This window comes from Anoplolepis gracilipes, chromosome 6, assembly GCF_047496725.1.
Source record: "Anoplolepis gracilipes chromosome 6, ASM4749672v1, whole genome shotgun sequence".
Taxonomy (NCBI): Eukaryota; Metazoa; Arthropoda; class Insecta; order Hymenoptera; family Formicidae; genus Anoplolepis; species Anoplolepis gracilipes.
Window position 1 is genome coordinate 16,043,870 of NC_132975.1, and position 23,785 is coordinate 16,067,654.

At 30.6% G+C, this 23,785-nt stretch overlaps 3 protein-coding genes across 9 annotated transcripts; all 3 read left to right on the forward strand.

The window, feature by feature from the left end:
- Positions 1-249: 249 nt before the first annotated feature.
- LOC140666657 (uncharacterized) lies at positions 250-2,196 on the forward strand. Of its 2 annotated transcripts, XM_072894071.1 has the most exons (4): positions 250-508; positions 944-1,070; positions 1,139-1,171; positions 1,690-2,196. In XM_072894071.1, exons 1-4 carry the CDS (start codon positions 429-431, stop codon positions 1,792-1,794), a joined length of 345 nt encoding a protein of 114 aa, XP_072750172.1. In that variant the 5' UTR covers positions 250-428; the 3' UTR covers positions 1,795-2,196. The 2 variants fall into 2 exon arrangements, with proteins under 2 accessions (XP_072750172.1, XP_072750173.1); XM_072894072.1 differs by lacking the exon at positions 1,139-1,171.
- A 1,614-nt stretch (positions 2,197-3,810) lies between these two features.
- Positions 3,811-20,090, forward strand: Calpa (calpain A). 6 transcript variants are annotated; one of them, XM_072894068.1, is made up of 15 exons: positions 3,811-3,961; positions 7,951-8,293; positions 12,977-13,153; positions 13,330-13,517; positions 13,843-14,146; positions 14,744-14,925; positions 14,983-15,233; positions 15,377-15,534; positions 15,917-16,134; positions 16,226-16,268; positions 17,327-17,456; positions 18,294-18,428; positions 19,017-19,144; positions 19,278-19,473; positions 19,755-20,090. In XM_072894068.1, exons 2-15 carry the CDS (start codon positions 8,216-8,218, stop codon positions 19,838-19,840), a joined length of 2,274 nt encoding a protein of 757 aa, XP_072750169.1. In that variant the 5' UTR covers positions 3,811-3,961; positions 7,951-8,215; the 3' UTR covers positions 19,841-20,090. The 6 variants fall into 6 exon arrangements, with proteins under 6 accessions (XP_072750169.1, XP_072750170.1, XP_072750168.1 ...); XM_072894069.1 differs by having other exon boundaries at positions 8,171-8,293; XM_072894067.1 differs by lacking the exon at positions 3,811-3,961 and adding an exon at positions 5,863-7,484.
- Positions 20,091-21,743: 1,653 nt separating this feature from the next.
- On the forward strand, positions 21,744-23,728 carry LOC140667044 (retinol dehydrogenase 11). The gene is made up of 4 exons (XM_072894677.1): positions 21,744-22,504; positions 22,700-22,935; positions 23,060-23,357; positions 23,539-23,728. Exons 1-4 carry the CDS (start codon positions 22,232-22,234, stop codon positions 23,710-23,712), a joined length of 981 nt encoding a protein of 326 aa, XP_072750778.1. The 5' UTR covers positions 21,744-22,231; the 3' UTR covers positions 23,713-23,728.
- The last annotated feature ends 57 nt before the right edge of the window (positions 23,729-23,785 follow it).

Genomic DNA, 23,785 nt, shown 5'->3' on the forward strand with positions numbered 1-23,785 from the left:
TCTATTTTCTCCGTCTTCCATCTTTCTTACAATAAGTCTTTGTTTTTCGGTTACTGGCGCATTTTCAAGAAAGCTTTATCATGAGTATCTCTAACGGATCTCGCGTGCGATGACATTGTCACATCTTGGAAAATGTCGGAGTTTTCCCAATAATATGTCGGCGGCGGCTATATATATACTCTGGTGCACACGCATGTGTATATATATATATATATATATATACGAATCGTAGATAAGCGCAGTGTCGACAAGTATGCATACAGAGTGCGAATACAGAGCAAAGGAAAGAGGCTGCACAGTTTAAGTACAATTCGACTTGATACTTGCAGTGATAATCGTTTGATAATTTGACAGTTTGTCTAGCTTCTTGCATTTGCACATCGTCTGTCATAAAACGCCGCGACTCTGATTGTTCACGATTCAAGACAATGTCGAGTTATTCGTATTATTATGTAAAAACTATCGTCGAGGACGGCCAAACACCGAAAACATACAAATTCGCGAAAGGGTAAGTGTGTGTCGTTGTATATACGAATGTCAATTTAAACTTTAAAACTTCTGATCTCTACATAATACCTATGCATGTTTTACATTTACATATAATGGCGAAATGAGACTGTGAGTCGCGTGATTATTTATCATGTATATAATTTTGAATTCGTTTCGAAATTCGCTTTCTCTCTCCCTCTCTCCCTCTCTCCCTCTCTCTCTCGTGGAAAAAAAATTTATAAGATTTAAAAAAGACCAAGTGCTATATTTCCAGAAATTGATTTCATTAAAAAGAGTGAAATTTTATGTAAATGTAAAAATATTGTTTTTTTCCATTTTATTTCTATTCTATTCAGGAATATAATTAAATTTAGCAAAATACAAAGTAAGCTGTAAGCGAAACGAAGAAAAAAGGGAGAATAAGAGAAAGGAATAATTTTCTGCTTATAATTAGACATTCCGTACAAGCGACGAAGGACGCGTGGTCGACGTTAGGTCGGTATAATCTTTCGTCGCGTTTATTACGAGGAGGACTTTCCGGCTCAGGCGACGTGTATCATCCCGCCAATGCTACCTTCAAGGTTCGTCAATATCGTGCATTGTCATCTCTGCTATATATATTAATAAACATAGGTTTATTAATTCTTAGAATTCCTGCGGCATATTCGTCATTATTCGTCATGTATGTACGATGATCATGATAACGAAAACTAAATTTTTATATGCACGTTGTAGCTAACGCTCCGATTAATTTTTCATACGTCACGTCACGACATTTCGCGTACAAACGACAAAATTTTTACGAGATAAATAAACGTCCTTGGAGTTCTTTTGCAGAGTAGACACATCGATCGTGTTTAACTCACGCAGCGCAATTAGCGATATTAAACTCATTCACTTACTCCTTCTTCACAATAACACGTTACGTTTGCCATTAGAAGATTAGAAACTAATAATCTTGATCTATTATAAGCATAAATTTTTTTTCGTTTTATCCTATATAGAATAGACACGTAGTTTTATTTTATAATTAATTATCTTTGGAAAAAAAGGGGTCTAGAATTTATAATTATCTTTGCAAAAAAAGGGGGTCTAGAATGACGAATATCAGTAATAAATGTAATCTTATGCGACTAATTTAGAATTAATATTCCAGTCCGATCTCTAACCGCATCTAACCCAGATCACTATCTCCGGCAGAAGCCGAGGCCGAGACCGAGACCGAGACCGAGACCGAGACCGAGTCCGAGCGTGACGCGTGGCGCGTGGCGTAAAGTCCGAAACAAGATATATCCAGAATTCTAGGTACATCGGCTCAAAATACGTTTTTCCCTTGGCTGTGTTTGATATTTTTCAGCTCATTGAATACGGTGAATATTTCACGCTAGCCCGCGTGTACGGTATAGACGATGCAACGCGGAATATGGCATATGGCATATGGCATATGGTATATGGCATATGTGCGACGACTAAAACTCATCACCACGTGTGCTCTCCTTTCTGTGAGGAAAATGTTTTCGGGATATCCCTGGCTTATCGCCAAATTTACTTTTAAACGTAAGACAAACCCTCTAGTATACATATGTATATATGGGCGCGTATGATGTGCAACGTCGCGAATGTCGCGATATATTTTTAGGCTCGCTACGGTTTTGATTCTCGCCAACTCGTGCCTCTGCGATGCTTACGTCTCTCTCTCTCTTTCTCTCTCTCTCTCTCTCTCTCTCTCTCTCTCTCTCTCTCTCTCTCTCTCTCTCTCTCTCTCTCTCGACTTTATATCTCTCGATTTTCTTAATATCTCGATATCTTTCCTTTTCTAAAAAGCTTTGAGCTTTGTCAAACCATCCTTGTAAAAGTTGGCTGCTCTTTCTCTCTTATCTTTTATAAGAGAGAAAGAGCAGCATTTAAAAATAATTAATTAATTAATTAATTAATTAATTAAATTTTGAAGTTTTCATCTCGTAAATGTTTTCTTGTATATTTTTCTTCATAGTTTACATTTTGTGGATGTCTAGAAAATTAAAACTCGTTTTATTAATTCAATATATATATTTCAAATTTTTTGTTAAAAGTAGCTTTATATTTGAAAGATTAGAAATAAGTTGTATCGAAAACTTTCTTTAATGACCTCTCTTATAAAAAATGGAGTGTAGTATAATTAATTTCATATAGTAGGAATAATTTAAAAAAAAATAATATAAAAGGTTAGGTTAGTATTTAGAAATTTGAGTTTAGCTTTATCGTTAGATACTTACATACTTTATACGTTTCGTATAAAGTATCTTCATTGCCATTAATATTTTTATATTTAATACAAAATTTTGATTCATTATTACATATTTAATAATAAAATAATTAGAATAAAACAAAATACATGTATATTCAGGAGATTTTATTAATTGAACTAATTAATTAATTAATTCCTGACTTGTTGTATGTTACGTACAACGTTAACGGCAAACAAGAACACCCGAGTTATCGTTTGTGGAATGATGCACGAATTCTTAGCTTTTTCAAGATACCCAAAATAACTTTTATGAGATTAGCCAATGGAAAACATGCATATAGTAATTCCCATTTGAAATATTCTATCTTGAGCTTTGAACAGATGGCTTTATGTAGCCATCAAATTTTTATCGAAACTCGTAAATTATCTTTTGCAGCTTAAAATTGAAGGAAGCTATTAATACTATAATTTTTTTTCTCAACAAAACAAAACAAACAAACGCACACATATGGTAGGTATATAGGTATAGGTATATAAAAGTCTTAATTAAAAATTAACTTAATAGATGCTAATAATAAAAGGTGTATTTGTAATTATTTATATGAGAAAAATAAGTGGGCATATGGGCGTGCATATTTTGATTTTTTACAGATTATTCATTGTCAGATATTTTTTTGACGTAAGAATGCCTTTGGAAAATATATAGGTATAAATAAAATTATAATTGTAATTTGTAATTTTACGGTACTCATAGATACAATCTCCATTTTTCTCGCAAAGTAAAACTGCATTAAACAAAATGTCTTTCATTTATATATAAAAAATTATTATTATTATTATTATTATTATTATATTTTATATGATCGAGTGGTAGAAAACCAGTCTGCGGACTGGACTTGATTTTTCAACGACGGGAATCCCTTATAAGGGAAAGCGATTCGAAGGAGACGCATATATGTACATGTATGTGCAAGATAAGGGATTTGTAATCGACGGCAATCTGCGCCGCGCCGGCGTGTCGCCACTCGCCACTCGCCACTCGCCACTCGCCACTCGCCACTCGCCACTCGCGACGTCGAGTATATACGGGAGAAGGGATAGTTCCGGAACGAAATTTTCTTTTACCGGATATGTGTCAGCCAGTGTAGTGAGTGTAGTACGTAACTACTTGATCGTTCGCGTTCGTTTCGGTTCGATCGCGTGCATCGTTTGGTGTCGCTTTACAGCCACGTTTCCAAATTACAGGTGCGATGCTAGAAAAGAGTTCGTATATGTAATGTAATATTCGTAAAACGCGCTATATATAATCGATTATCGTAGACCTTGATACTGACAATGAGATAGGCTCAAGTACAATAATACAACTGATAATATGGAATTTCCTCACATGTGATATAATTTGTATCATGAAAAATATTCGTACATATATATATATACTTTAATATCTTATTTGTAGCCATCAGAATATATTTTATTTATCTGTAACCATCATTATGTGATGATGATCGTTGAGATCGTTGAGATGATGAATATTATTATGCAATATTGTGTATTTATTTATATGGACAAGAACTACTTCTAAAGTCATAACATATCACTATATCATAGCAGTATTCATCAAATATAGTAACTCTGTACAGATGTTAATTATAATATTAAATCAAAGAATGATAAAAATTAATCAAATTACATTGTTGACTTTAAATCACGATATTTTTATTTATCATTGCGGTATAACGTTGATATGATTGTTGTTAATCGTTATATATATCTTTTTAAATAGTCTCGCGCTATAATGATTCCATTTCATCTAACTGCAACTGTGCACTGCAGCAATTTTTAAATTGAGTCTAACTTGTATCTAAATGAGACACACATACATCAGATGAAGTTTTAACTTTAACATGACATAATGTGATTATATGATCATACAAGCGATACATTTTATACGAAGGTGTGCCTTCAGATCGATAAATGTTGGATATAATGCCAAAATTTTAATAGTACTAAAAGCATGCGGCTTTCAGATTATTACAAGAGAGAAGCAATGAAACTAGTATAAATAATATATATATATATATATATATATATATATATATATATATACACACACACACTTTTAAATAAATGATTGCATTCTTGACAATCTATAATAATTTATAAATGGTAAAATATATTTCCAACACATTTCTATGCAAAATATTTTAATCACCAATAGCTCATTTATTCGTAAATTATTAAATTTTCACCTTTTTCTCATAATGTTATAGTCATAGAGAATTATAATTTACGTTCTGGCACAAAATGTGTTTTCTGACAGGTATTTGTTTATTTATATTGAAACATATGTGTGAATAATACAATATAATGTTTTCGTATGTCATCTGTACACAAACATTATTGTAAAATACGTCGTAAAATATATTATGCCGCAAAATAAATAAATATTGTATTAGAAACGACATAAAGTTTTTCTGCTATAATATTATACAAACTGTAATTTTATACGAAAATGATATTATTGAGGAGAAATAGATAAATTTAATATAAATACATTTTTATGAAAAAGATATATGATTGGAGTATTTTCGGCATTGCGTAGCAACATTGATATTTTAACGATAATCTAAAAGCATTTTCGCCGAGATTTAACAATATATAAATTTTAATATCGAAACGTAATAAATTGCGGCAACAATTGCTGTTATGTAACTAAATGTGATTTTGGTCTATATAAATTATATAAGTAGCTCATCATGGTGTGGGATAAACTGAAAACAGAAAGTATTTCGCGTTAAAAAGCGATATATTCGATTTTTTGCACGTAATCGTAAAAATCATGTTACAGTAAAGATGTGCATAATTCATATATTCACATAAAAAAATCAATCAATCATTCATTCATCTAGTACGAAGAAGTTGAGAGCAATATATGCAGTATCCTAGTTTAATCCATATTAAACGTTTAATTTTTTTAAAAATATGCATTATATATTTATGCAAAATAGATATCCTTATTTGGAACGCTTGTGAATATAATCGCGATGCTTCGGTATCGTAAGGTGATGATGTGTTTGTGTATGATTATGGTTATGTGTATGTGTGTTGTGTGATGTGTCCAAATATTAATATAGACTCATATATTCTTTATTTAATAGCCTAAAGTGTAATATTTCTTGTAATTTCGTAATATTTTTCACTGTTATATATCGACATTTGGACAAAAAGTGTGTCGATAAATACATGATAGATGCACGTTGCGAGAATCGTACCTCGTACCTCGTACCTCATACATACATACATTATTCGAGTCGATTGAGAAATTAGATTACATGTGGCGACATCTGACACACGCTCCGAGTACTCAAACTAACGATATCAAAAGATAATTCAACGATTATCGACTGTCGCGTACCTTGACGTCATTTTTCACATTTTTTTTTTTTATTCGGTATATCGCGTGTACATACATACATGGGGTATTCACATTCAACGAAAACGATTAAATATAATTGATGTTTATAGTATATAGTGAATGTAATATATAATATAAATAAGAAATGCACTCACAGGTCGATGGATCATGAGACGAGATTAATGAAGGGTGAAGGGTGAAGAGGGGAGAGGGATAGTCGTTACTTTCTCATCGTTACTCGTTACTCCATTTTGTTGCAGATTCCATTATATATATATACACTTATAGGTCAAATTGATTTAGTTTTTTGGCGAGATATCCGTCACTTACACAAAAAACAATACTTGCGGCACTCTCGATTTATCATTTGTTATTACACGCACTTGAAGCTAGTACAATACAACGTACCAGCTACACTAACAAGAGAGATGCTAAACTTTCGTCGAGTAAATATATATTGTATGTTCTTTTTGTCAACCCTGCTTATATATATATATTCCTTATATATCAGACACTTTTGTGAATCTATTTCACTGTAAGCCGATCGAAGAAAAAACTCACATATATCACGCTATAATCATTTAATATGGCATTCCCGGCCCCCGGCCCTCAGCCCCCCAGCACTTTCGCGTCACACACCCGGCGCATTTGGGATTAGGACGATCGGTCGTATCACCTCGTTTTGCTCGAGATTTTAACTCTGTTCAAGCCCGAGATTGTTCTTCTTGATCTAATATCATAAATAACACACTATTTATTAATCCGAGAATGGTGACAAATCGTTTGCCAAAAATTCACTTAAAATGAACCATCTACGTGACCGCGAACCGCGAAGCAACTGCAAAAACGGGTGGCGGGTGGGCGCGTAATTCACTAAACTCGAAGACTCGTAAAGTTTGAAAATTTTTCAAGATTATAAAACATATACCGATTGGTCGATTGTCATCGGTATAGTAATTGTAAAGCGGCGCTAGCTCATGATTGGTCAATTGTTACTCAGTAATCTTAAGGCAACACACTTGGCCGTGATTGGCTGATTCGATTGCGCGCGTACTTTATGTATTTTACAGTGCGCTATGATATCGACTAGGACTAGATATAAGTCGGCCATGAGTATATTCGAGATATTCGACAAGCAACGCGACACGCATTCGTGTCGTCCCGATTATTTGTTGGCCAGAGATTTCGCGCAAGTGTCGTACGATAAACTTATAAATCTTTGTTCGCGTTAGTAAGCGGGTATTAGTCATATTCTTTTTCCGCACTCGAGTGGCCGCGTATTTGTGCGAGCGACGAGCGAGTGGATGATAAAATAGTTGACAAAACGGTTGCAGTTGATTCACTTGTAATAAAGTATATAATATATATTTATATTTTTATATATATATATATATATATATATATATATATATATATATATATATATATATATATATATATATATATACACACACACATACATATATACTTGTCGGCATTTTTTTTGTTGTAAATTGGCCATTTCATTTACGACGACATGTTATAATTTCAGAAATTATTTCTCATTCATATTATTATTTGAGGAATTATAGTTGATCTCTCTCTTGTGATTATTATCTATATTTTTTGTGATCGTTACGTTAAGTCAATTTTGTCACGATAAGCAAGATATTAGATATTACGACCAGTCCTAAAAACCACTTGTTTCTCAACACATTCGAGTTACGATTTTAAGTTTATTAAAAATAAATATCGTTTGGAAGAGTATATTATTGTCATTTTGAAGAATAATACATTCGTGTATGTGTTGCGTATCGTAATGTGATTAATCCTGCTACAGCTAAATATGTAAATCGTTTGACGTTGCTAAAAAGTGTTATACCATCGTTAAAAAGTGAGGTTAACAACACCAAAAATTGAGCTGGGTATCAAAACGAACGTCGAGTGATTAGCTGATTATCAATCAGCTAACAGTTAACCATGATTAGCGTAACCCTAACCTGACCTAACTTAATCTAACAATAAAATTAATCTAAAATTAATCTGAAAATTGACCCAAGTTATCTCGTTAATTCGCGTATCAACGGGATAAAAATATCGACTGGATGAAAATGAATTCGTATGGATGGAACAAGGAAATATGCGAACCAGAATTTGTACGACAAGAAACGAAAAAGATAGAGGTGAGTATATTTACAACTTTGATGTTTCAATTTCTAAAACAATTTAGATAGTATAATTTCTACAAAGTTTTTTTTTTAATTATTGACTGTCGCAAGGCATCTCTGCTGCTAAAATAATTTGCGCAGTGCATGGCGGATACGTTATTATATTTTATATTATTATGTACAAAAAACCCCTTAGCCTAGATGACGAAATTAAACAGATTCGGAACTAATTCGTAATTATACAAAAAACGCAAAAATTATGTATTTTCTTTTTTTTAACCGTAATATTGTGCATGTAACATTTTGTACGTTTAAAATAAAACAATAAGGAGGATGTGATGTATGTATAAAGAAAGAAAGAAAGAGAAAGAGAGAGAATTTTATTTTGATATTTATTTTTTTTTAACAGATGTTTTTTATTATTATCCACTTTATTTTTTTTTTTTTTTTTCTCCAAGTTATATACTTTAATTTTATTGTTATTTATACATTTATGTCATAAAATATATATATTTTAAAAACAATAATGTTGTTATCTTTTATTTTCTCTTGTGAAATAATCTTAAAATATACTTTCTATATTACTTTCTTTAATATATTGATAAAATAAAAAGTAAAATATAGAATAGACAATGAAAATAGAAAATAATAAATCTTTAAATGCTGTAATTCGCCAAACTACTTTCTTGCATTCAAAAGTAATAAAAGTATTATATTCGACTAAGTACTTAACAACTGTAAATTAAACAAAAGTTGAATTTGAAAGGTCGAATTTGAACGTCGTAAGTCGCCGGTGATGAACGCGCACCTTTAAAAGATCGCGCTTAAAAGCCACGTGTGCACCATCTCGCTGGTGCGCATTCTGCGCATTTAACCGCATTGGTTCACGTCGTTCACGTGCGTGACGAAAGACGACAAGGAAAAGTCACGAGGGAGGGTAAACCGTGCCCGGTTGCCCTGCCCGCTAGCCGCTAGCCGCTAGCCGCTAGCCGCTAGCCGCTACCCGTGTACGTGTACCGTGTATCTGTCAGATTAACGGTTTTATATACATATACGTGAACGTGAACGAGAATCTTCTTTCGCGTTTTATCTGATTCGCGCCAGTTATAGTTGTTTACCAAGGTAAACAAAGAACAGAGCGACGGATATATAGAAAATATTTGCGCCGTATCATTTTCTCGATTAATCAGTGACTTTAGATAAGTGAGAACCGAGAATCGAAAGAGAATGAATTACTACGGAGGTTACAATGACGGAGATGGCGCGGAGGATGTGTTCGTTAAGGCGGCAGTCGAGGTCAAACGATTTCTACCGTCGCTCTTCAATATCAAAGTGGTATGCTATACGACTCATTGTCAAAGCTAAAAACTAAAAAGCCGATCTATGAATAAGAAAGTTTGTAAATTTTCAATAATAACATTAATAAGTACTACTATATATAGATTGTGTTTTTAAAGAATTTTATCTACAATCTATCCATCTCGCATGATTGAAATTAAAATTGTATTTTTTTAGTCACGAAAATTGTTTAAACATGCATTCAAAAATATCTTTAAACCTTTGATTTTTCTGTTAAAACAAATATCTAATTCAAGATAAAAGTTTTTTAACTATCAGTGATTCACAATCAGTAGCTTTAAAAAGTATTTTATTTATTAATTAGATATAATAGTTCCAATAATACAAATCTCGCAAAAAAGTATTACAATAAATTTTTAAGAATTTTTACTTTGTAATATAGATATTAAATTTTTTTTAATTTAGTCTCGTTTGCACAAAATTTTGCATAAAATTATCTCAAACTGCAAAATAATGAGGTCGATGATGACAACATCAACTGATGACGACAATAGAGAAATGTGTGTGATTGATCTAACGTACGATCTCACGTACATATGTACCTAATTGTATCTACATACGACAGATTCATAATATAATGCTAATATGCGTGATAGCATTGCACGATGATGAGTATCTATATGATGATGTATACGATGATATGTATGTTACATTATTTATGTATATTACGTTATTCATTTACACAAAGATATCAACATTCTTACTTAATAAAGAAATTTTCAATTTTATTTGCGAGTTAATGTTGCAAACATTGAAAAAACAAAGATAAGATAGGTAAATAACAAAAAATATGAGATAATATAATAAACTACACTAGTTGTAGTAATAAAAATTAATCCCTGTATATAAATAAACAATTACATGTTAAAATAATTTTATATAAATTATTTCCTACTTTTATATATATATATATATATATATATATATATATATATATATATATATGCTTCTGCATCTTAATTTTTTAATTGAAAATTAATTTTATCATTGCATTATGTTGTATTATCTTATTGTTAGTTAAAATTTATGGGTGTGTGAAGTTAGCATCTCAAATGTTGGAATCTCAAAAATAAACTTTATATTTACTTGCATCCAGCATAGTTCCGTCCAATTAATTATTAAAATCGAATTTTTAAAAATGAGATGCTAACTTCTGACAACAGTTCACAGCATCTCACCATATTTCGAATACCTGATTACGGGGAAGTAAGAATAAAAAGAGTTCTATCGCCTAAACACGTCCTGTCAATAGTTCTGACGATTAAACAATTATTTTACCCAAAAAATTCACATTTTCGAACATAAATGTGAGATGCCGGTCGATTTTCGACAGTTCTGTTTATTTTAAAACAGTTCTACTATAGTTTTGGTCATGTACATTAATTTCATAAAGAGTTCTGATGTTAAAAACAATTAAAAATATTTTTAAACAATTTTGTCCTAAGATCGCGTATTTTTTAATATAAAGTTGAGATGCTGGTCGATTTTCGACAGTTCTGTTTATTTCAAAACAGTACTCGTATAGTTTTGGCCATGTACATTAATTTCATAAAGAGTTCCGATGATAAGAACTGTCGAAAATCGACCAGCATCTCAGCTTTATATTAAAAAATACGTGATTTTAGGGCAAAATAATTGTTTAAAAATATTTTTCATTGTTTTTAACATCAGAACTCTTTATGAAATTAATGTACATGACCAAAACAATAGTAGAACTGTGTTTTAAAATAAACAGAACTGTCGAAAATCGACCGGCATCTCACATTTATGTTCGAAAATGTGAATTTTTTGGGTAAAATAATTGTTTAATCGTCAGAACTATTTATTGACAGGACGTGTTTCGGCGATAGAACTCTTTTTATTCTTACTTCCCCGTAATCAGGTATTCGAAATATGGTGAGATGCTGTGAAGTGTTGTCGGAAGTTAGCATCTCATTTTTAAAAATTCGATTTTAATAATTAATTGGACGGAACTATTGTTAAAACTTATCAGGAACTGTGGAACTATGCTGGATGCAAGTAAATATAAAGTTTATTTTTGAGATTCCAACATTTGAGATGCTAACTTCACACACCCAAAATTTATATTTAATCTTTTTATGCTTAATTTAAAACGTAAATGGGTATTTATAAAATCATTGACAATATATCATTCAGATTGAAGATAATCTAATAAAGAATTGAGAATAATCTTTAAATGTTTATAAAAATAAACCAAACCATGTAAAAAACTATATTTTTATTCGATCGTTGAGACGATTTTGTTAATTTAACTTTAATTAAAATAAAATATTTAAATAATCTTAATATTCCAAAAATTATTTAAAGAACTGATTATATGATAAATATTAATAAGACTGTAATGTAAATGTGAGTTAAAAATATGCATATGCTTATAGGCAGTTTTTTTTTTTTTTGATAGATTTTTCGCTTTCACCTTATAAATTGATATGCGTGCTGTGCGCTAAAGGCGTGTTAAAGGTCATGAGTTAAAGGTGCGTTCTTACATTGTCAATAACTACTAATTCTTAAACATGTGTGCAGCTGTTTGTATGTATACTTATCAAACTGTATTATAGTCTTTAAATTGCGGTTAATTCAGGTCATCCGGTGTATATGTATATTGTAGTTATAGTTATTATAATACAATTTCCAATACAGCTAGATATAGCTCTCTTTAGCGATAACGAATAGATTCGCTCTTTGTTTCGATATAGGGTGCACGTTTTTTTTTTCTTTTTTTTTTAACGTCTCTATTTGACATAATATTGTATATGTAATTATTTGTCGTCTCTATTTTTCTTTTTCTTATGCATAAGAAACTAATTAACGCTCATGCTCGTTATCCGAATCGAAAGATAGACTTTAGATAGACGTAAACAAATATGCTAATTACAATTATACAATTATACACATATATATATATATATATATATATATATATATATATATATATATTTCAATTATATGCAAGAAGGTAGGTCTCGTAATTTTGAAAGTCGGGTCTCTGAAGTTTACGAAATAATAATGATAGAATAATCGCCAAAAACATTATTTTATACTCTACCAAATTCGAATTCACCAATTAGAAAGCGAGCCTGCCAAACCACTTCTGTGGACAGTTCTGTAAAGTGAGAAGTGTTTAAATTTTCACCAAGATAAAAAAAAAACTTTACATGGTAGAAAAGATAAAGCTATACAAATTGTAAAAAATTGATTTATTTATCGGAAAATGTTGTTTGTACAACATATGTGCCACTCTTTAAATTTCTGCAGAGTGCAAATTTTTGAAAATAAATCGCATCGCGAATTAATATACATATAAATCAATGTCCACAGCTAGGAGAGAAAGGTTCCGGCTTTAGACCACGAGGAGCGATCCAAGACTTTAATACGCTGAGACGAGAATGTCTGGAGACAGGACGATTGTTTGAGGATCCTGAATTCCTAGCCGACGATTCATCGCTATATTTCTCCCGCAGACCGGACAGATATATAGAATGGAAGCGACCAATGGTCAGAAGTTTTCTAAACCATTTATTTATTATATATTGTACATGTGTACATATATGCATATTATATAGTACTTGGCTTATATTGTTGTATTATATGCATTGTGTCAGAAGTATAATATATATATTGTGTATACATATATAAAATGATCAACGTGACAAATGTACTGTGCTTTGTAGGAAATCGCAGACAACCCTCAACTTTTCGTGGAGGGTTTCTCAAGATTCGACGTTCAACAAGGAGAGCTAGGAGATTGTTGGTTGCTAGCCGCTGTAGCGAATTTGACAATGTATTCGAATTTATTCTTTCAAGTAGTGCCAGAAGATCAGAGTTTCGAGGAAAATTACGCTGGAATCTTTCATTTTAGGTTTGAAAAAAAAAAAAAAATATATATATATATATATATATATATATATATATATATATATATATTTATTTATTTATTTATTTGTTAGACGTAACGCAATTCCTATCTCTTACCTTTCAATCAAAATAATTGCGTGCAACTTGAGATCGTTTTCGTTTTATCACTGACAAAATAGAAATAGAAAATGTTGCTAAATTTTTGTCTGAACGTTCTGTGATGTCTAAAAATTTCTTCAATATTTATATATAAAAATATATATATCCATTAATCCACTTATGAATCGTCAGTCTGAAAAGGATTTATTTGTATAAAATATGTATCACAGGTTCTGGCAATATGGCAGATGGGTCGACGTGGTGATCGACGATCGATTGCCTACCTGTCGCGGGGAATTGGTATATCTGCATTCGGCCGAAAGCAATGAATTCTGGAGTGCTCTTCTCGAGAAAGCATATGCGAAACTTCACGGCTCTTATGAGGCATTAAAGGGTGGCACAACTTGCGAAGCTATGGAGGACTTTACTGGTGGAGTAACGGAAATGTATCAAATGGATCAAACACCTCCGAACTTGTTTAACATATTGTTAAAAGCCTTTGAAAGAAATTCGTTATTGGGTTGTTCCATTGAGGTAATTTAGCAATTTTTTTACTTTTAGCAATATTTACTTTTATCGTAGGCTCTTCAAACAATCGTTATTTTGATTGATCCTTTGAATCTTTTGCAATTGTTCAATTAACTAAAAGTTTGTTTATTTTAGATTATAATTCACAACAAAATTAGACTTATAATTATAAAGTTAGAATATATTATTTATTATTTACTTTTATAGACAGAAATATACGAAATATTTAAGCTATAAACTGAGATACACGCACACACACACACGCACACACACACATTTATATAGCATTATAATTTACGATTTAAAAATTTAATTTAATTTTAATTTTATGTAATAACAACTTAGACAAATCTATCCAAGAGAACAAATAATAAAATATAATATTAAATATTTTTATTCGATAATGTATTTTTTTTTATTAATTAGCAATTATGCGTACGATAGTATCTGCTTGTTTTACATATGTGTATAATATATATCATTATTCAATGATTTTGTCCGTGCGAGTAATCTACATAAATAAATGTGCAATTTTATTGTTTTATACATTATTAATAGATTTTACTTTATCTTACTAACTATATAAATATATAACTCTTTTAGCCTGATCCAAATATATTAGAAGCCGAAACACCCCAGGGATTGATACGCGGTCACGCATACAGCATTACTCGTGTAAAACATGTAGAGATTCAAACACCGAATCAGCATGGTACTATACCTCTCTTGAGACTTCGAAATCCTTGGGGAAACGAAGCAGAATGGAATGGACCTTGGAGCGACCAGTGAGTAATTCCATTCATGTGCGTGTGATTTTGTTTTACACTTTAATTTATTAACAGATCACCTGAATGGAGATTTATCCCCGATCACGAGAAGGAAGAGCTTGGTCTGACTTTTGACATGGATGGTGAATTTTGGATGTCATTCCATGATTTTACACGCCATTTTACTCAACTTGAAATATGCAACTTAAATCCCGATTCGTTAACTACAAACGAGATCGACGCCGGGAAGAAGCGCTGGGAGATGAGTGTGTTTGAAGGAGAATGGGTGCGTGGTGTAACAGCAGGTGGTTGTAGAAATTATTTAGGTGAGATATATCGAATAGAAAAGCGTTTCCAATTTCATAGAAAATGAAAGTGAATTAAATATATACATATATATTTAATTCCGTTCATGTATATATATATATATATATATATATATATATATATATGTATGTATATCTCGCAGAGACCTTCTGGCACAATCCGCAGTATCGTATCACATTAGAATATCCAGATGACGACGATGACAAGTGTACCGTAATCGCCGCCCTGATGCAGAAAAACAGGAGAGCGCAAAAAAGGATGGGTGCCGATTGCCTCACTATTGGATTCGCAATATATCACGTATGTGAAATTTCCGATTGAATCACTTTCATATTCTCGACGAATACAATATATTAAAATGTATGAGACTGCATAGGATCTGGATTAATTCAAATCGTCTTAAAATTAGAGGTTTCGTTTTGCTTTTTTCGTACCTCAAAAGGGTATAATTTCACTACAGCACATAAGTTGCTTGCTTTTAGTTTATTACATAAGTTTGACATTTGTGTATATGTGTATAATATGTGTCTATGAAAGTAAATTAAATGCGAGTGAAATACAAATTGATGCAAATTGAAAAAAAAAAAAAAAAAAAAAAAAAAAAAAACAATGCTCTAACTCTAAAACGAGATTTTAGAAATAGGAAATTTTTCATTATTAAATTAATTTTTAATCTCTCCAGTTGGAATATCCAGAAAGATTGCCAAAACCGCTAGACCTAAACTTTTTCAAGTATAATGCGTCTGTCGGACGTTCACCGGCATTTATAAACTTACGAGAAGTCACGTGTCGTTTCAAATTACCACCGGGCGTGTACTGTATAGTTCCAAGTACTTTCGACCCAAACGAGGAGGGTGAATTCTTGCTAAGGATCTTCTCTGAAAACAAAAACAATATGGAGTAAGTCTTGTTGTCATATAGCGATACTTATAGTTACTTAATATATAGCTAGTTGAAGAATTTTCTTCAAAGTGTTCCCGTTCATTTACAGAGAAAATGACGAAGAAGTTGGTGTCGGAGAAGTCGATGATAGGGTAAGGATTATAAATATTTTAATAAATTTAAAAAATTGATACTTGCACATGTACAGTACTTTAATCTTAAGCAGTATTAAATTATTTTATTTAACAAGTTGATGATTAATAGTAACATTTTCAAAATCATTGGAAATCTTAGAAATTAGAAAAAAATGTTGTTAAAATATTATCTATTTTCCAAAATGAAGTAAAGATAATTGCATAAAGTTTGCAAACATTGTGAAATACAGAAAGATTTTTAAATTGTACAAATATTGTTTAAAATTAATTTATACTTTATATTGAAAATAACAAACAAACACATTTCCTTCAAATTACAAAATAACCACCGATAATTCACAGCATTGACGCAGCTTGATAAATATATTCATAATATGTTGTCAAAAGCCTACAACTACAATGTTGACTGTAATACTAACTCGCACAAATTACAAAATTGATAAGCACTGTGTAATTGAGTCTTGTATCCAGTTTATGTCTATAAACTCTCATTTTTGCCTTAATTTAACATTTGTTTGCTATGCGATAACCGATTGTGAGATTATCATCTATTCACAGTATTAGTCTTGTATTTGTTACTAACACATAACGATTTGCATGTTTATATCGCCTGGCTTTTAGGTGATTAATTCTGTGAGTGGTAAAGAGGTGCATGATGAAGACAATGTAAGTAAAATGCACGTCTTGTATGTACATGTTACATAATGTACATGGCACACAAAGGCTAAAGTATTATGTTGTCTAAATATTTGCAAGAAATAAAAGCAAATATGCTGTTGCTGGATTATTGTGTGCTCGAGCTTATAATTCAAGCTAATAGCTTAACTTTATATGTACAGTTTTCTTACTTGTGTAACGTATATGTACATTTCTGTACATATATGTACTCATATGTATGTATATTCTCTACATGCATAACATGGATTTTATATATTTTATTGAAATTAGAACCATACACATACACATACACATACACACACGCATGCACGCACGCATGCACACACTATTAGAGATATATTTATCATATTAAAGATTTATTTTTATGGTATTTTTAGGTTCGCGACGAACCCGAACAAGATCGCAATACTGAAAAAGTGAGAGAATTTTTCAAGAAACTTGCTGGCGATGACTTGGAAGTGGATTGGATGGAACTCAAAGACATCTTAGATTTTGCCATGAGAAAAGGTAAATAAAATCATTTAAATCATACATCAAACATTTAAATCATATGAGATATTCTTCATATGTGTGAGCCATGTAAATTATAATACACTGTATAAAATATGTAGATGTATGCACAGAGTTATATAAATATGATATTCTTCTACAAACATAATTTTATTCTAATTATCATGAGTATGGAGCTTTGCTTTGTAGCTTTCCATAATTTTTCTGCTTAATTATTTATTCATGTACCTTATCATCAATATAAGACTGTATATTTAATTATCCTCATTGTTAATTCTATTCTATATATTAATCAAATATCACTTGATTAATATCTGCGCTTACTAAGCTAATTAATTTATTATGAAAGTTTTTTTTATATTTTTATTAAAAATTACTTTAATTGCTTTACAAGCTACGATAATCATTTTATCAATTATAATTACGCATGTTTACTTGTCTTACCTTTTTGATTCATATCCACAGTACATAAATACATTTGGGTCTTTTAAATAAATAAATATAAATGTGTGTGCGCGCGCGCATTTTGATTTTTCTCAACTTTTACTGTTAGTATTGGGAAAAATGTTTCTTTAATTCAGTTAATTCAATTTAAGTAATTATAAAAAACTTTCTTACATAAACTCGTATATAAATATAAATTTATGTTAAAAATTTTGTAATTCTCTTAAATGAAGTCAAAATTTAAAAACTCATATAAAATTTAAAGAAGTACAAATTGAAACTTAAACTTTAATGTAATGAATTCTCTGAATATGTATGTTGTCAATTCTTATGGCCCAAGTGTATGTATGTAAAACTCTATGCTAACATAGCTATGTGTGTTACGGGTAGAATTACTGCAGTTGGCGCATCATAGCGAGGCACATGTTCCCGAAACTGTTGAAGGAAATGATTCGTTTGTCGACACTCTCATCTCACTGTTATGCGGCATTATTTGTAATAATGAACAATACAATAAGCCCATAGGTAAGGCAACCTCTTGCAGGATTGTTTTATCCATTTTGTTTCATTCTAACGGTTCGTTATATTCATTCGATTTTTTATATATTATTTTAATGATAGTACAATTGAAATACATTTTCATCAATGATAGAGTGTGATTAGGTATCTTGACAACATTTGTCAAGATAGTGTTAGCAGATTGACACTGTAATTTAAAATTCTGCAAGATACGTGGAATTGATCAATTGCATGTTTCTTCAATTAATAGAAAGGCATGAACATGTAGTAACATGTAACGTTTAAATTCATCAACATTTGTGTAAGGTTTTACAATACAGTCTGTATTTTTAATTCGTTGGATTGTCACCTTTAGAAAAGACTAAAAACTTTCTTTCACAACAAAGACATTGTTATATCTTTAACGCACATACACACATTTTCAGTTTTACACATTTAAAAAGTGTTGTATAGGACATTTATTTGTATTCTATACTTTTTTGTATAAATTTTCTATATTTGTGACTTTTAATAAATTTGTTAGAAATTCTTCAAATCAAAAGGTATAGGTGACCAAAATAGGTGACCAAAAAACATTTCACTTTTAAATTGCAGACACTCACGACGGAGGATTCAGCAAAGATATATGTCGCAGTATGGTTGCTATGTTGGATGTAGACCATTCTGGGAAACTCGGTTTTGAAGAATTTAAAACATTATGGAATGATGTTAGGAAGTGGAGAGTAAGTATTAAGCATAAAATATTTTCTATTCAATTATCTATAATCCCTTAATTTGAAAAGTCTGTATGAGCTTTAAAGTTTGTGAAATTATATAATAAATATATTAAATAATAATATAATAAATATATTCTAGGCTGTTTTTAAACTATATGACAGAGATGAATCAGGATACTTAAATGCATTTGAATTAAGACAAGCGTTAAATAGTGCAGGATATCGTTTGAATAATCATATTCTTAATATTTTGGTTCATCGTTACGGCACTAAAGACGGCAAAATTACATTCGATGATTATATAATGTGTGCGGTCAGACTCAAAACAATGATTGGTGAGTGAAGGAGAATTACATTTAACAAAAGTTAAATATTTTCTTATTTTTATACTTTTTTCACACTTTTTATATTAACACACTATATACAATATTATTAATATATAATTTTTTAAATAAAAATTAGTATGTGTATCAGTTGGTATATATATATGTTTTATGTATATATTAAGTATATATACATGTATACATATATATATATATATATATATATATATATATATATATATATTGATATTTAATTATAAACACAAAATAAAATGATTATATTATTGTTGCAGATATTTTTAGAGAGAGAGATCCAGATCGAACCAACACTGCTACATTTACAATGGAAGAATGGATAGAAAAAACGCTCTATTCATAAGAGAAAACAAATTTATATTTCCCATAATTCATTTTCATCTTAAACTCGAGAATGATGCATGATAATATGAGTAGGAGGAAATTATATATATATATATATATATATATAACATACACATTAAATTCCTTCCTATGCATGTGTATATGTGTGTAATGTGTATACACGAGGCCTATTAATTCTCGTTTCTTCGAAAGAACTAATATTATTGAATAAGAGACCGTCCATTTGTGAAGATCTGCAGTATATATTTAAAAGAAAAATAAATTATATATATATATATATATAATTAAATACATTAAATTATATATATATATATAATTTAATAAATACATTAAATTATATATATATATATATATATATATATATATATATATATAATTTAATGTACATTTATATTTAAAGTTTGTGATTTATGCCAATTGGTTATGTAAAAGTTATGGTATTGTGTGCCTTAACTTGTTCCACACAATTTTAACATTACTTAAATATACAGTTGAATTAATAATTAATACATGTAATTTATTCAAATATATATATATATATATATATATATATATATATATATGCATAATATGTGTACAAACTAGATTATATATTTGCAAATTTTTAATTTGAATGATATATAAAGTAGCAATTATAAAAAAAATATTTTAATAAATTCATATATCATTTTTTAAAACTAATAGCGACAGCCATATATGTAATAAGTGTAGATGTATAATAAATAAATTGTGCAGTGCTTTTATTTCCTTTGAAACTGAAGAAAAATTAAAAGGAGAAAGATATGCTGTGAACCCCATATCCTTCATCTAATATCTTTTCTAATATTCATTTAATTTTACAGTTGAATCACAGTTTATTTATTATACGTCTATGGTAATAAAAAGTAAAACGACTGCATATAAATATATGTGGTTAAATATGTTGCAAAATATAATTGTGGTAATATATTTTTTTATCGACATTTTTATCTTGCATCTAATATATTAAAACTTTGTAGGTATTGTATTTTATTATATATATATATATATATAATGTATATATATTTATTGCAAAAAATTATAAAAGATGACAACCATCTTTATCATCTTTATTACAGATTCTTTGCGGTTTGAAAATTTGATGCTTTTTTTCAATGATACTTTCAATGTGCGCACTCATAGTTTTTGTATAATTATAACATTTAATAAATAATTTAATTTAGTTTAAGAATGAAAAAAAAAGATCGCTTTTATATGTACTTTTGTATGAGCCAAATAATAAAAGATAATTGAATTATATTATTTCAATAAATTTTTGGCGAATACGCGCACACACACACACACACACACACACACGCCCCACACACACACACACACACACACACACGCGCACACACCGATGTAAGAAGAAAGGTGAAACATTGCACATAGTGGCAATTTTTGACCTAACCATTTTTAATTGGTCAACCACTCGCGTAACTGCCCTCCTATTTGCCTGTGGTACTTTTGATTCGTCTCTGATTGGTCAACCACTACGCATCTTTGAGAATGATACACATTTATTATTGATTGATCAATCGCATGAATTAAAAAACTCACGCATTAACATTAAATTGTACTAAATACTAAATATATATAATATTTATTGGAAGCATGAAAGTCCAATAGTCCAATCTTATATTTAAGATCGTTTTAAGATTCTACTCGACCAATGAAGTGGCCGCATAGTGTCATTTTATTGGTTGAACGAGATCTTTAGAAGTTTAGACGACCTTAAGTATAAGATCGCACTATGAATATCGGCCTATAATCACGATGTCAAATGTCAAGGATCATGCGCAAGCGTAGCGTTCGCGTATCATGAATGCGATTGTAAATAGCACTTTATGCGCTTCTTCAAATTAGAGATTGGAGCAGTCATGCAGGTGTTTATGGTTTATGTGTGTCAAGTGTCAAGTAACAAGTCAAGTGTCAGGTGTCGGGTACTGATTACCGATTAGTAATGTTGCAGCAGTTACAATAATTATTTCGCTTGCGAGACATACTCAAAGTACTTGAGATAAAATTTGACTTTTGACTATACTGATTGATCGTGTGTCGCATCGTGTGTGATAGATTATGCTATTATGTTATTGCGCACAGTAAGTTCGATTGAAAGAATAAGAGAGGAGCGCGAATAAAGCCGCTTCATTCGATTCGAATGAGCAATCGCAAGAAACACGCATAAGTGGAAACACACTACGTTTAATAATTAATATGCATACAATCACGCGTTTAAAATTAGTCATCATCTAGGCACGATCTAGACACTATCTTTCAAAGAGAACATCTCGCTCTCTCTCTCTCTCTCTCTCTCTCTCTCTCTCTCTCTCTCTCATGTTTCAAAGTTAAAACCAAAACTATCATCGATATGGTAGCTTCGTGGTGTTACTTTATTCTGCCGATGATCTTGTTCATTGGTTTGCTTCGCAAGTGTCGCGAACGCACTTGGGGAAGATGTAAGAGTACCAGTAATCTGCAAGGCCAGGTGTTTCTCGTCACGGGTGCGAATTCTGGTATTGGTAAAGAAACGGTAAAAGAATTGGCCAAACGGAGAGCCACAATCATCATGGCTTGTAGAGATTTACAGAATGCGAAGAATGTCATAGCTGAAATACGGAGTAAAATATCTACCGGCGAATTGGTAATTATAATGCTGCGTTAAAAAGAAAGAAAATTGTCACTTCTACCTGAGTGAATCTTGAATTTTAAAATTTGATTAAACTGATTTCTACATTACTTTTACGTTTTAATTTTACGTTCTTTTCCGTTATTTTAGTACGCATACACATATAAACAACACACTTTCATTAAATATTATCTCTTTTTAATTATATAGATTCCAATGGAATTAGATCTCGCCTCTTTCTCGTCCATCAGAGAATTTGTCAATAAAGTGCTAAAAAATTTTCCCCATATTCATGTGTTGATTAATAATGCTGGCGTATATGCGCCACTCAAAGATCATGCGCTAACAAAAGATGGTTTTGAAATTCATTTTGGAGTAAATCATTTGGGCCATTTTCTGCTTACTAATTTACTTTTGGATCGCTTGAAACAAAGCGCTCCCAGCAGGTGACTCTAAAGCGATATTTTGGAAATGATAAAACGAATTCGACCGAATGATAAAAATTAATTGTAACGACACCAATTTAGAATGATATAATCCTGATGCAAACAAATTTTGTTCTCCATACAGAATAGTGGTAGTAACGTCCAAGCTCTTGGAATCTGGAATAATAGACTTTTCAAATTTGAACGGTGAAAAAGGATTGCCGATAAAGAGTAGGATGAATCCTGGCTATTGTAATTCAAAACTTGCTAATGCATACTTTGCTGCTGAACTTGCGAAACGAACGGAAAACACTGGTGTTAACGTCTATATGGTATGCCCTGGATTTACTTACACCGGACTATTTAGGAACGTGAAGAGAAGCTGGTTTCACTATATTATTTTTTCGCCTGTTGCTCTCATGTTTCTACGTACTGCAAATCAGGTAAACAAATTTGATATCTTCAGTAATTTTCGAAAAATGTTTATTTATTAGGTAGTGATTTTCATGTTCTGAAATGTTTTTCCATTATATATAATACAATATATCTTACATACATTGTAATTTTAATAAATTGAAATGTTAAGATTTTTTTTTTAATATTATAAATGCGATATTTTTGCAGGGTGCACAAACAGTATTACATTGTGCAACAGAATCGTCTTTGTGCAAAGAAAGTGGACATTTATATCGTGATTGCAAACTTTATATCTCTAAAAAAGATCTAGATTCTCAAGTAGCTCTTCGTTTATGGGATATAAGTGCTAAATTGACTGGCATAAAGGATATAATGAAATAAACAATTTTAGGACACATGCGGATATAACATGTATCATTGTAATTTCACTTTTGTTATATACATCTTCCAGGAT

Bases quoted from the DNA above. Each gene is read 5' to 3' on its own strand.
- LOC140667044 (XM_072894677.1), top strand. From the start codon at position 22,232: ATGGTAGCTTCGTGGTGTTACTTTATTCTGCCGATGATCTTGTTCATT. The intron at 22,505-22,699 runs GTAATTATAATG...TTAATTATATAG, and splicing joins AAATATCTACCGGCGAATTG to ATTCCAATGGAATTAGATCT. The intron at 22,936-23,059 runs GTGACTCTAAAG...TTCTCCATACAG, and splicing joins AAACAAAGCGCTCCCAGCAG to AATAGTGGTAGTAACGTCCA.
- LOC140666657 (XM_072894071.1), top strand. From the start codon at position 429: ATGTCGAGTTATTCGTATTATTATGTAAAAACTATCGTCGAGGACGGC. The intron at 509-943 runs GTAAGTGTGTGT...GCTTATAATTAG, and splicing joins ACATACAAATTCGCGAAAGG to ACATTCCGTACAAGCGACGA. The intron at 1,172-1,689 runs GTATGTACGATG...TATCTCCGGCAG, and splicing joins TATTCGTCATTATTCGTCAT to AAGCCGAGGCCGAGACCGAG.
- Calpa (XM_072894064.1), top strand. From the start codon at position 9,506: ATGAATTACTACGGAGGTTACAATGACGGAGATGGCGCGGAGGATGTG. The intron at 13,154-13,329 runs GTCAGAAGTTTT...TGTGCTTTGTAG, and splicing joins TAGAATGGAAGCGACCAATG to GAAATCGCAGACAACCCTCA. The intron at 14,926-14,982 runs GTGAGTAATTCC...ATTTATTAACAG, and splicing joins AATGGACCTTGGAGCGACCA to ATCACCTGAATGGAGATTTA.